The 13,837-nt window shown below is 40.8% G+C and overlaps 1 protein-coding gene across 2 annotated transcripts in view; it reads left to right on the top strand.

Moving 5' to 3' along the window:
* MITD1 (microtubule interacting and trafficking domain containing 1) overlaps positions 1–9,402 on the top strand; it is a 37,826-nt gene extending 28,424 nt beyond the window's left edge. For both annotated transcript variants that reach the window (XM_066578895.1, XM_066578901.1), the window contains exons 4-7: positions 1,836–1,922; positions 3,818–3,933; positions 4,903–4,963; positions 8,033–9,402. In XM_066578895.1, coding sequence (XP_066434992.1) covers positions 1,836–1,922; positions 3,818–3,933; positions 4,903–4,963; positions 8,033–8,128 — 360 coding nt within the window. In that variant the 3' untranslated portion in view covers positions 8,129–9,402. The remainder of the gene's footprint in view (positions 1–1,835; positions 1,923–3,817; positions 3,934–4,902; positions 4,964–8,032) is intronic.
* The last annotated feature ends 4,435 nt before the right edge of the window (positions 9,403–13,837 follow it).

The raw sequence follows: 13,837 nt of genomic DNA, 5'->3' as shown, positions 1-13,837 counted from the left end.
TAAACGACATCTGTTCAGCTGGATGAATACCCACCACTGGACAGAGTCCATCACCTAGGAGTCTTTTTCCATCATCTGTCCATTTTACCATCAGCTGGGAGAGCACCAACGAAAAGGATCAGCGTTTCTCCTGGGGATTCCACACTGCATAAGGCATGCCTAGTGCAGGTCCAGTTTGCTCTGACCATTTTGGTTCTACCCCAGCTTATATACACAGAAAAATGTGTATGTGCAGCTATTGACAACTTTGAGTCCTACACACCTGTGGGTGACCAATCCCTCAGGCATCTAAGAGTCAAAGGTCACAAGACCATTCAGTAATTGATGGCTCATTGTCAGTTAATTACAAAGCTTCATTTGTTTACAGGATACACATTTGCTCCATTTGGTTATAGGATCTACACAATAGCCATACCTAAAGGAGTTTTACAGGCTCTGGTCCATTACTTAGTTTTATCCTGAACAAATTAAGGATATAAGAAATCACTTTATACAACTATCTATACACCTACTAAATGGGCCTTTAGTCATTTCATACAGTGTCAAACAATGTGTAACAACCCCCTGACTGCTGAGATAAACAATGGAACCGCAGAGAACCCAGATCGGACTCATGGGCTATAAATTGTTCCTTCTCTTATTCCCCTGGGGTGAGACTATATGCAATTTCCTCGGACCTCAGAATGACTCAGGGTGTCAATCTCAGTTCATTCTATAAGGACATCCGGCTTCACACGGATAGCCTCTATTATCCAAGTAGAAATTTATCACTTGGCCTGCCCCGAGGACTCCAGTCAGATATTAGGATTGAGAACTAGGGACGCCCGCACGACCATCGGCAGTGGAGCCACCAGAAAGCCACGGTTTATTCTTTGCTCTCAGCCTTCAATGATCAGCCTAGTTAAGTTAATTTTTTTCCTCAATCACGCTTGCAATTATACGCTTAGGACATAAATGGCACACAAAGCATTAAATAGCAGCACAAAGGAGATAAGAAATGTAGGACCTTATGTTCCCACAAGGAGACCCCTTGTTTTTCTCTAGATTCCCACCTCTGTTCAAATTTCCAGCGATCTCCAAAAAGTAAGTAAGGAAATAGATAAAAATAGCAGTAATTCTCACCGCATGGTCTATTGCTCTTAATTCCTGACGGATCCTCAAGGATTCATCTAAAGATCTCCGTACGGGGGCTCCACATACTGTCAAAGTAGATAAATGAAACCCACAAAGACTTGGTCATCCCTCTGAGATCATTCTACATGCAACCATATGGGAGACACTAATTATCTCACACAGAGACATGGTGTGATCTAAAGCACTCCAGATTGTTTCTCTTTCAGATTGCTGTGTGTACGCTCTCCCATAGATTTGTATGGGAGCATGTGCATTGCAATCTAAAAATGGTTAGATTTTCGTGTGTTGAGTGATGTCCTCCGGCTCTCCCTCACCTCCCCTAACAGAATCATAACTTTAAGTTCTCTTTTAAGACTGTCTAGTCTAAGTTTGCCCTGTCTGCCTATTAGACAGTATTAATAATTTTGGCCCATCTGTTTTCTCCATAAGTACTGGCGCAATTAAAGCAGCTTAATATGTAAAAATGGCCATAATAAAAAAAAATGTAAAAACTCAAATGATAGAAAACTCTATTTCTGCACCTATGCTCCTTTTACACTGGGCGTTTCTGAACAATACGATTCAGTCTAAACGCAGCATGGATAAGGTCACATAGGAGACCAACTTAACATTTGGAAGGTTGGTGTAAGAACTGCCGGTCTAATAAAACTATTCTTCATGCTTTTTACTCAAGTGTATTCTTTTACCCTTTTTCTCTGCAGTTGTATAACTTCTTACGATTCTGTGAAATGCTTATCAAAGGTCCTTCCAAAGTCAAGAAAATCAATTTGTTGACATCGAGAGATGAAGTGAGTTTTTTTTCTATTGTATTAAAATGCAGACATCAGTTTAAAATATTTAACTCCCTACCGAAATGATCATAATAAGAATATACATTCATTGTAAAAAAAAAAAAGCACCTAAAAGGCCTAAACGTGTTGCATTCCGCCGTGTGAACAAACCCCACAGAACGGCTCTTATCTTCTGGCCAAAAAAGGGGCATCTATCATGGGAGCCCTCTGACAATTATACACCCGACTTAGGAATGTGATCAGGGGTAAAGCAAAGGGATTTTCCAAGAATTGACTGTTGACGATCACCTCCAATCAGCGTTTTGCTGGGCCCGATCTCTGTGTAGATGAAACTGGAAACAGACAGCTCTGTCAATATTGCAGCGGCGCAGGTTGATGTTGTATTAAATTTAATCAGAGCTGTGCCTGCAGTTTCAAAATGGGTCACTGCAATATTGACAGCAATAACTGCTTCCCACTCCGTCAGCACTGACCACAGGCCGAGCGAATTGGTGTGGAACCCCCATTATTCAACTGTTGATGACCTATCCTGAGGGTAGCTAATCGGTAGTAAAGACGAGACTTCATGCTTCTCTGAAGCAGCAAAGAAACAGCAGAGTGCAGCAGTAACTGGTGGCTGGGCTGGGAGCTATCTAACCCAGCAGACCATTATGCAGTGAGTAGTCGATTCCCCTTGCAGCAATTAGTAAACAACTTTAAAGACTATAGCTTTTTTAAAAACTGGCCATTTTTGCAAAAGATATAGTATTGATCAGTGCTCTAATTTCTTGGAATGAGGTTCCTGAGATGGAAATACCCTTTAACTCCTTAGTACCAAAGCATGTTTGCACCTTAATAACCAACAATTTTAAAGTTTTTTTGTTATTTTTCTTTGTCTCATTCCAAGAACCATAACTGCTTTATTTTTCCATTGATGCAGGGCTTGTTTTTGTGAGACAAGTTATATTTTTTTAATGGTGTCATTTTGAGGTGTATATACTTATAATAAAAAAAAAAACCAAGCAACTAGACTAGAGAGTTTCAGTCCATTCTGACAACTCCTATGTGTGATTTTTAACATTGGTATAAGTCAGTGATTACAATATCTGAGCAATAGGATAATTTATTAGGGGAAAACTGAACACTTGAAGGGAGGCTCTAGTACCCTGTTGTACCGCCTGGCTGCCCTATGTGCATGCCCTCATGCATCAACAGGTGGCAACACGTCCTAACACTGAGGTCAGAATAGCCCAGGTGATGGGTAATTCCTTGTTACGGCCTTCCAGCTTCTCATATTCCAATATAATACGCCCCTCTCAAACTCTGTTAACTGAGCGAAATCTCTTTAATTACATCATAGAGGCGTCTAGTGGTCAACAAGCTCAATACAAGCGGAAAAAGAGGTCACTACACACAAGGAGCCTCTGAGAGCCTTCTCGGAGGCCAAGGGTGGAACCACTTTTAGGGCTTCATTGGCAAGACTGTTCATCTAATTGTGCCACAACTCTAATCATTTGCATATCTGCCTGAAATATAACTGCATGCTGAGTTTTGCAATAAAGACATTCTAGGCGCTTGATTTTTTTTATTTATTTATTTTTTTACAAAGCATGCGCTAGTTTCTAATAAGTTGCATTTGTATTTTAATTCCTACTCACTATGAGTTACCGTCTGGTCATTGCATTAATTTATCACAGTGACAATAATACAAGCTAAATGGCACATGTGACTACGCTGATAGCTCGTGATTACTTTGTGTGTGGAGCCTTGTTCTCTTTAGTATCATTCTTGACAGTATCTGACCATTTTATGCCAGTATTCACTGATCTTTGCTATTGCCTTGCCGTTATGCCTTGCATGTATCTGCAATATAGATTTGACAATGTTGGTTACCACTTTAATAATTGCACTAGGACAATATCAAAGATCAACAAATGAGCAGCTTGCAAGAGATCAAGAACTCACTGCAGGACTTTGGTGTAACACTAGAGGTCACATTTTCCTCCTCCATTCATGACCGGGAAATAAGGTAGGAAATCATGTGTCATACTGTATATCCAGTGGCCCTCTCATAGGTGTGACATGAGTGAAGTCACTGCCAGGGTAACTTACTTGAATAAATGAAACAAGTCTACCTAGTAAAGCCAGACAGAAGTATTGCATATTCTACAAAAGCAACACTTGGACTTTGATGTGTATCAGAATGTGCTGCCAACATGTTTCAATGTGCTCAGAGACTACAGTTTCTTTTTGTTTTGATAACTGTATCGAAAAGTGTAGTCGACTATGCTGTCCAATGCAACTGGCTCCTGTACGAAAGGAAGTCAATGGCATACACATGTTGCAAGTGTCTAGGGCATATGTCCCACAGCACACTTCAAGTATCTACACCAGGGGTATACAACCATTTCCGGTCTGAGGGGCCACATTGTCATATTGAACCAATCCCTGTACCCACAATAAGGTTTGTTTTTAAAAAAAAACTTAAAGGGATATTAATTTTTGAGAAAATGATGGCCGATCAATAGTAAAATCCATAAATGTCTGAGAGGTGGGTTTCCTCCTTCAGGACTTCCACCTATTGGGAGAATGGGGGTCTAATTTAATTTCTGTTCATATTCCAGAGAAAGGGACTATTGCATGTGTGTCTCTTCATTGTAGTATTTGAATCGCTAAAATGGCAAAGTGTTTTACTACTGCTATAAAACAATAGGGCAGATATCCACAGTCATGCATGCCCACCGCTTCACCACATCTCCTTTCTTCAATACTACGCACGGGGCAGGTGACCCCCATTCTTCCAATATAGGGGGTGGCAGAGTTGACCACATAGTGCCGCTGGGGCATAGCTTGTGCACTCTTGATCTACACCAAATGTGTGTTCCAAATACATTTGTCAGTGTGGTCCAAAGTTTTATTTTACACCTGTTTAGTGTATTTTGATGCCTTTTATTGAACATAATTTTGGTTATAGTTTGTGTTTTCTAATTAATGTCAGATTTGACAATGGCTGGATGATTAAGATTGGAAGAGGCCTGGATTATTTTAAGAAGCCTCAGGTGAGTAAATATTTAATTTCCTTAAAAGGTATTTGTTGTGGTGTTTGTAGAAAAGAGAAGTCCATGTAGAATACTCTTCCAGAAACTCTTCATTGGGACACCGGCTATTCCTAAGGTAGCCATCACTCATGTACACAACACGGCTTTTGCTTATTTACACCAGAGCATTTCTCATGCAAATGTCAAATAGAACTGTACAAAGGTCACTTTGCCCCTGGCAGGACCATCTGACCTGTGTTCCTGTATTGTGTTTCTGCATAGACACTGATGTGGTAGGATTTCTGCAAGGCTAGGAATTGTACTCCACTTGGAAATTACCACTGTTGGATATATCACTGCTGTGCATTGCAGCAGCTTATAGAACAGCTGATTAAACCTATTTTTTGTTATAGTATCTGTTAGGCTGCATTCACATCTCTATCAGGAGCCTCTAACGCAGATTCTGACATGCAGCAAACCTCATAAGGCAGTGGGATCTGTTGGGTGCTGCTGGTGCCCGTCGTGTGAAGGATCCAGCATGCTGTCCCTGTTCTGTTTTCTAATGGAAACCAAAATGCTTGTGTGATCAGAACCCTACAGAAGCAATGATGTAACACAGTACACATAAAGATAAGGTCTACATTTGAAATTTAAATTCTGCTGACCTAAGTATTTTTGCTGATTTTACCCAAATGAAAGGCGCTGATTCCACATATGAAGTCCAAAAATATGCAATATGTCACAGAAATAGGACATGCCGAGGTTCGTTTGCCGCGCGAGATTTCGCGCGGCCAAACCGCGGCTGTCTGCATAGGATTGCGTTTGTTAAACCAACCCTTTGCAGGCTTTGAGCGGCGGAAATCCCCCGGCGGGATTTCCGCCCGTGTGCAGGCGCCCTTAGGCTCAATGTCCACGGGTGGATGTGATTTGCAAATTCCACACAGATCATCCGCAGTTTAAGCCGCCCAAAGAGAAGCACGGGGCAGCCGCACTTCATCTAACACCTGTGGATTTGATTTTAAATGATTTGCGGATGCCACGTGCGGATAATAAATTGCAGCATGCTCCATTTTATTGCGGATCACGTGCAAATGGGGCTCCATTCATCTGTATGGGAGCTTAGGATCCGTAGTGCATCTGCAAATACATTTAAATACATTTGCAGATTTAAAAGGTGAAATCAATTAGGGAGGTGGGGTTGTGAATTTCATCCACGCGGGAGAAATCCTTTTGCAAATCTGTAGCGTTTCTGCACTGAAATCCATAAGGTTAGGTTCACACGGGGCGGAATTGCCACAGAATTTCTGTGCGGGCTCTCTGCATGAAAATTCTGCTGGCAATTTCTATCCCGGGATAAAGCAGCAAAGTGGACGAGATTTGCAAAAATGTCGTCCAAATACGTCCGATCCGCTGCTGCCAAGCTGTGCTGAAATTGACATGCCGCATGGAATTCAAAGCCGCGGCGTGTTAATTTCATCGCTGTTTCCTCTCTATGGAATGAGCCGTTTGAAAACCCACTACAAAACACGCGGACTTCAAGCTGCGGATATCTCGTGGAACGTCCATGCAGACATTCTGCAAGATTTCCACGGGATTTCTGCCGCGTGTGACCGCAGCCTAACAGAAACCACCATTTGATTTTGTTTTTGTTGCTGTGGATCAATCCTATGGGAATATAAATGAATACTGTAGGTTTGTACCTGACATTTGTCTACTGACTGCCCTTTATCCCCTTAAGATAGTAAATATATGGCAAAGGATTAAAGCTCCTGCTCCTATAACGTAGCAGGAGCAGGTTCGATCCTTGGCTGTTAGTCACAACCAAGGGCCTGGAGAAGGAAGAAGCGATTTATTTATTTTTTAAACTGCTGCCTTCTCTCTTGCCGGCTATGTAGCACTCAATGAGCGCTATGTGGTGAAGAGAGAAAGTGGAAGTGTTATTTCCGCTATTTCACCCGGCGATCACACGAACGCCAAGTGCCACTTGCAGCTGCAGAGTCCTGGCAGACCCAGATCAGCTCTGTTAGGGACTATATATCAAAATAAAGAACCCGTTCCTGTACATTTATTTTAGCATAAATATACTAATTTTAAAAATAAACAACTATAAATATATTTTAAAAATTGTTTTACCCTTAATAAAACTAAAAAAAAAAAAGTTAGTGAAAAAAAGACAGCCCCACATGTCATGGGACAAAAAGCGCAGCCAAATTAATTTTGGTAGTTGAACAAAAAAAAATAGGGCAGTAAAACCACCACATGGGTAAAATCCCTAAAACAGTGTCCGGTCCTTAAGGTACAAAATACCCTGGTCTTTAAGAGGTTAATGACATTACTTAGTGCAGCGGGTTTGTTTTATTCCGTGCATGATGAAAGAAAGAACTACAACAGCTCAGCTATATTATACAGGTCTGAGACGTGTCGAGCATGAATGCTCCCCCTGAATTGTCTGTTACACAAGGCCTTCCTGTTAGCTCTACCATAGATTACAGGCGCTTATAAGAGGGTAGTAGCGCTATGGCCTTCTGTCATCTTGCAGGATCATGTTGTTGACTACATCGTGGTGTGTGTGTGTGTGTGTGTGTGTGTGTTTGTGTATATGCATGCATGTATGTATGTCTATCTCTAAATATTGATATTTATTATATATTTTTTTTCTTTCTTAGTCTGTGATTAATGATAAACCGATGGGATATTTGTAATAATCCTCTTACTTACCAGGAGAGCGCGTGTTAGATGCACAGCTGGGTACATTGATGAAAACTAGTTTTTGAAGTAGGTATAGAACTGAAAATGCCCAAGTATGTGCGGCATATCTATGAAGCAGCTGGCTTCCATTAAAGGCTGAATTGCTGAAGAGTTACATTTATATATGGCGATACGCTAATTTTGTGACATGTGCGCATGTGTCTAAAAATGTTCCTCTTTTTGCTCATACTAATATTCATGTTCTGTTAACATGTTAAACTGGCTGTGGTTTGTTGCAGCATGAGATTGCCAATATAATAGTTTAACAACTTCTACCACATACATTTTCACTTGTGTTCTTGCCAATCATTGCTATTATACTTTTGTTTCCTTTTTTTCTAGAGCCGGTTTTCCATTGGCTACTGTGACTACGACCTGCGGCCCTGCTACGAAACATCAGTTGATATTTTCCATAACAATCACACGCGGAAAACATGACTAAAGTCTGTCCGATGGAGCGATCTGCAGGGGTTTTAAACAAGTCAGGGGTGTGAAAACATGGTCTGGATGTCTTGTTCAGACCTGGAAATGTAGCAGGCAATATTGCAGGGACAACATTAACATGTAAACGGGGTAACGATGACTTGTCTATTGGGCAGCTCATGCCGTCACTCTGGATGTTTGTCTGGAAGCAGGAAAGAAATGTATGACTTCATTCATTTGTAGTTGATGTGTTTGCGGGTGTGCCACGGTGTAGAAGCATGCAAGCACAACGGCTATTCTGGCGACTGTTCTTCTGCTGCTTTACTTATTCATGTGATATGTTTGCTATATTTAAAAGTAAAGGCAAAATAGTTTGTTTTTCTAGTTATAATCAAGAAATGGGCAAGATCTAAGACCATAATAATCTGATGGAGCTTTATACGTGCCGTTTTATATTGTGATGAAGTCTGGTTTCTAACTTTGAGCTCCAGCTTGTAATAATATTTCTACAATTGTGCAAATGTTCATTCACCATATTTGTCATTAGCGCAGCTTTACACAAGCATATGTGCAACTGGTGCGTCTCAGCCTAATGTATCTGCACCGCGAACAAGGTTTTTTTTTGTTCGCATGTCGGCATATTTTAGTGTTTTATGATTTTTTTTTTTGTGTACACGGGACACAACCACTCCCCAATTTAAATGGCTAATTTTTCTAAAGAGGTCCAGATATGTTCTTCCAGTGGCATTGCACAGTGTCTCATGAATTCCCTTGCATATTGCGTGTGTATTTTTACACCCCCCATAGACTTCTATGGGAAATTTAGCAGAGCATGCTGCATTTTCTTTTGCGCACACAAAATACAGAAATGTGTCTGAACCCATTAACCTCAATGGATTGTATTCTCTGCGCATTACATGTGCAAATGTTGCACATACGCCTGTGTGAAGCTGCCCTGACTGCTATTTTTCTAAATGTACTGATTCTTTTTGCTTTTGTAATCATTCTGATGCTACTGAGGTTATACTTTTTCCACTTTTATGTTGTTTTTTGATACTCGTACAAAGTATTTAGTTTGTTACTGGATGTCACATTTTACTAATATCACATTTTACTTCAGTAACCATAAATGAAGTCATGAGTGTTGTGTGTTTACAATATCTGCATGGCAAAGCTTTTCCAAAAAGGATTATTATATGTGCCTCCTTTTCTTTCTGTTCTCATATTGAGAATTGTATTTTAACACTATATTTTATATGTATTTATCACTTTTAATAAAAAAATACAAATCTATAATCTTTGAGAATTGGTCTGTGTTTTTCTTTGTTTAGGGCCACTTCTGCGAAAATACTTTTTTTTTGCAGAACTACACCTGATTGCCCCTTCACACTCTGGAGTACACTGTGTATTCCAGCCACTTTGATGCTTTGGACCACCATCTTGAGGCTGAAATTTTTTATTTTGTTTCATATCAATCCCATCATGCATCAGCATAGCCTTAGCTAAGGCTATGCCATTCTGCCTGTGGAAGGGACAGTTTAATTTTATCATTACCTTCTATATCCACCTAAACAAGGTACAGGCCATAAGTATCAGTTTGAAGAATGAGCTGTTATCGCCTTTATTATTACTGTGTGACAGGAGCTGGGTGATCATCATTAGTAGCTGTGACAGGAGTGTCTGTGTCCCACTCAACAGTTTATGTGGTAGGGATCATGTAACAGCATCACACAGATTGAGAATTTGACTAGAAAATGAATTCATCATCCCAAGCAGATCTGAGTTTGTCAGAACTGAGATCACATGACCATCTTGGCAAAAAGAAGATGGGAGTTTCAGACAGAAATTACTAACCGAGGTAATACTAACTTATTCGTATATACTAGGGGAATAGCTGCAATTAATTGTTTTCTGTGAACAGTTCGAATATATTTTTTCCTTGAGTTGCTATCTATGAATATACAGATTTTTTTGCAGCATTAGGGTGGCTTCACTCGAAGCCATGAATTCATGAATGGGTGAGTGCTGCCTCTGACTGGCTGAGCGCAGGGACCAATCAGAGGCAGCTCTCAACTATCATTCAATAGCTGAGAGCTGCCTCTGATTGGTAACATTACTCAGCCAATCAGAGGCAGCCCATTCAGCAGGCGGGGTTTTTAAATCCCCGCCTGCTGAATACTCCTCAGAGCAGTGCAGGAGAAGAGACGTCTGGACACGGCTGAGCCTCGGCAGCTAAAGAAAGGTGAGTATTAATTTTTTTAAAATTCTTATCACTATTTTTTCTTGTTTTTCAGGGAAGGGCTTATATTTAAAGCCCTTTCCTGAAAACAATTACTGGGTGCCGGCAGCTGGATCCCCTACCGCAGCTGTCATCTGTGACAGCTGTGGTAGGGAATTCTTAATTCCCCGCAGTGATGAAGAATTCCTTTGCTGCATCAGTCACAGATGTGGCAGGTGCAGCAGGGAATTCTTTGTCCTCGCGGGGATGAAAAACGTCTGCCGCATGCGGCAGATGTGTTCCTCATTCCTGTGGGGACAAGGCAGTGGGTAAGTATTTTTTTTTTACACTAAAATTCTTGTTTTTCAGGGAAGGGCTTATATGTAAAGCCCTTCCCTGTAAAACAATTCAGGGGTGCTGGCAGACCCATGCCTGAATGGAGCCGCCAGCAGCAGCCACGGCTCCACTGAAGACTATGCACGGACCTTCAAACACGCATGTTTTTGCACATACATAGGTGCGCACCTATGTACGCACAAAAACATGCTCGTGTGAAGCCACCCTTACTGATTAATAGTTTTAAACGACTTGGCTACAGCTGCAATGGCATACAAAAAAGTTTTTTCCCATCACAGAAACTGCAGCACAGTTTTATTAAAGGGAATGGGAGGGGGAGTTTCAGGAGTCAGCTGTCTACTAATTAAAAAGTGATGACTTATCTTCACATTATGCCATCATTTTCCGTGATGCTAAAAAACGCTTTTAGGGGCATTATCACATGTGGTGAGAAATCCACAGCATATTATAGTAGCAGAAAAGAGAATGGAATTTTGAGAAATCCTCTTCACGTGTTGCTAAAAAAATCAGCATTAATTGAGCTGTGATGCGGATTTTAAATCTGTTGCAATTAAATCTTATACTGCAGATTTTCATAGCGGATTTCATCACTTCTACTCAGCCATCTATGGTGGCCTATTAGGCCCTACCAGAGGCAGGGTCTAATGGGGTTGTAGAATATACAGCAATGCCAAAGTATTGCTGTGTATTCTATCAGCTATCTCCCATTCCAAATAGGAGAAAAGAAAAAAAAAGTGTAAAAGAGTTTTTAATTAACATGTAAAAAAAACACCTCAAACCACTCCCTTTCCAATCTTTATTTTGAAAAAAAAATCTACAATTGGATAAAGGATCCAGGTGCAGCCAAAGACTGCTACCAATCTTAGGCTGGGTTCACACGGAGCGGATTTGCCGTGAAAATTCTGTGCGGAATTTCGCTGCGGCAAATCCGCATGCGGCCGCCAATCCCGGGATTAGCCAGCCATGTGGACGAGATTTCTCAGAAATCTCGTCCACAAGGGACGGCAAATTCACTGCGGCTAAGCCAGCAGAAGCCGCAGCACGGATTTGCCGAACGCAGCATGTCCATTCTTTTTTTCTTTCTGCTGCGGCCGCGCTCTCCTCTATGGGAGCAGCGGAAGAGCAAGCGGCCGGGCCACTTCAAAGCCGCCGCGGGTTTTTCTGCGGCGGTTCTCCCGGCGGAAATCTCGCGGTTTTTGCTGCGGCAAAAGTGCGGGATTTGCGGCGGGAATCCGCCCCGTGGGAACCCAGCCTTAAAGAGTCAGTCACCTCCCTCTGCCTGGCACTTCTACTGCAAATACATTTTGGAGCTACTTACACCCAGAAATCCTGTAGTTACCAAAGATGTTATTTTGCTTCTGAATTACCCAGAGACAGGGATCCATTGCTGAATATTGCACACAACCTTAGTACACTGCCCAGAATACCTCCCTCAGTGCGTCTGTATGCAGATCTTTCTCCCTCCACTTTAGAGAGCAGAAGAATACTATGTCCCAACAGTTCTGCAGAGAGAACGCTTTAAAAGCCTCACTTTACATTTAAGTCATCAGAATCTGCTCATAACAGTGGTGCCAGATGACTGTCTAATGGCTCTCCATTTCCCAGGTGCCTTCCGACCTGTACCTTTTGTTATTCTATCCGATCTGTTGGTTAATATAAGTCCAAAATGGCCATTTAGCTCATTTTTATGCTGTGAATTACAACCCCAATTCCAAAAAGATTGGGATGCTGTGTAAAATATAAATGAATGTAAAGAAAAAAATAATGCAATGATTTAGAAATCTCATCTTGCCTTATTATAGTCACAGTAGAACATGGAACACATCAGAAAGTGAAAGGCAGACATTTTTTTTCAATTTAATTTAAAAAAATGAACTTGTTTAAAAATTGATGGCAGCAACACATTCTACAAAAGTTGGAACAGGGCCATGTCTGCCATTGTGTAGCCTCCCCCCTTCTCTTTACAACAGTCTGTAAACATCTGGGAAGTGAGGAGACCAATTGCTGATGCAGGATTCTTGCTCCTCCACTGTCATGGGTTATCTTTGTCGGATTTATATTTCATAATGTGCCAAATATTTTTAACAGGTCTGGACTCCAGGCGGTCGGTTCAGCCGCCGGACTCTTCTTCTGTGAAGCCATGATATTGTGATGGATGCATTATGTAGTTTAGTATTGTCCTGCTAAAATATGCAAGGTCTTCCCTAAGAGAGACATTGGCCCATGCAGTGATCTGCATTATAGAACCATGCCTGTTGTTAATCCAGTGATGCCTGAAGGCCCACAGATTTTGAGCATCCAATATTGACTATCAGCCTTGTACACATAAATTGGGATATCCAAAGCCTTCACAATGTTATGTTACGGAACATTTTTCTGAAGTTACTCCACAATTTTGTGAGCCCAGTTTTTCACAGGTTGGTGAACCTCTGACCATCTTTGCCTCTGAAAAACTCAAACTCTCTAACATGCTTTTTTTTTTTTTTTTTTTTACAGTCATGTGACTTAGAAAATTGACCCTCCAGCTATTTTTCATTAGTACCACTTACTTTTTTTAAAATCAAATCTCATTTTATTAGAGACTAACAAAGATATACGTAACAGAAAAGTACATCACGTGACTTTTCAATATAGTTGTACAGTCATCACAATACTATCACAACCTGCAATAAACCTACGTCACAGATGTTTACTGGAAAAAAAGAACTTTCAACAATTGTACGACTTACTTTTCCCGCCTTTTGTTAACCCTGTCCCAAGTTTTTTGGAGATGCCATCAATTTCTAAATGACTTGATTTTAAAAAAAATGAAATGGATAAATGTCTCACTTTTAACTTCTCATATGTGTTCTATTGTGAATAAAGTGTTTTTGAGATTTCTAAATCTTTGCTCTCTTTTCACTTAAATACAATTTACTCAGCGCCCCAACTTTTTTGGAATTGGGATTGTATATAACCATGGTAAAAAAATGAAGCAATTTTGCCATGACACCATAAATCATGGCAAAACCTCAACACTTTAGCTGTGATTTACAAGAATTGTAGCCAAGGTGGCCCCTTTGGAGGTGAGCCAGTTTGACATCACCTATTGCGGATTCTGGACAAGACATATTTACTGTTTGATAACTAATGGGATGGTTTTACTGTCT

Source organism: Eleutherodactylus coqui, chromosome 1 (genome assembly GCF_035609145.1).
Source record: "Eleutherodactylus coqui strain aEleCoq1 chromosome 1, aEleCoq1.hap1, whole genome shotgun sequence".
Classification (NCBI taxonomy): domain Eukaryota; kingdom Metazoa; phylum Chordata; class Amphibia; order Anura; family Eleutherodactylidae; genus Eleutherodactylus; species Eleutherodactylus coqui.
The sequence above is the reverse complement of the archived record's forward strand: the minus strand, read 5'-3'. Positions and strand labels throughout refer to the sequence as shown.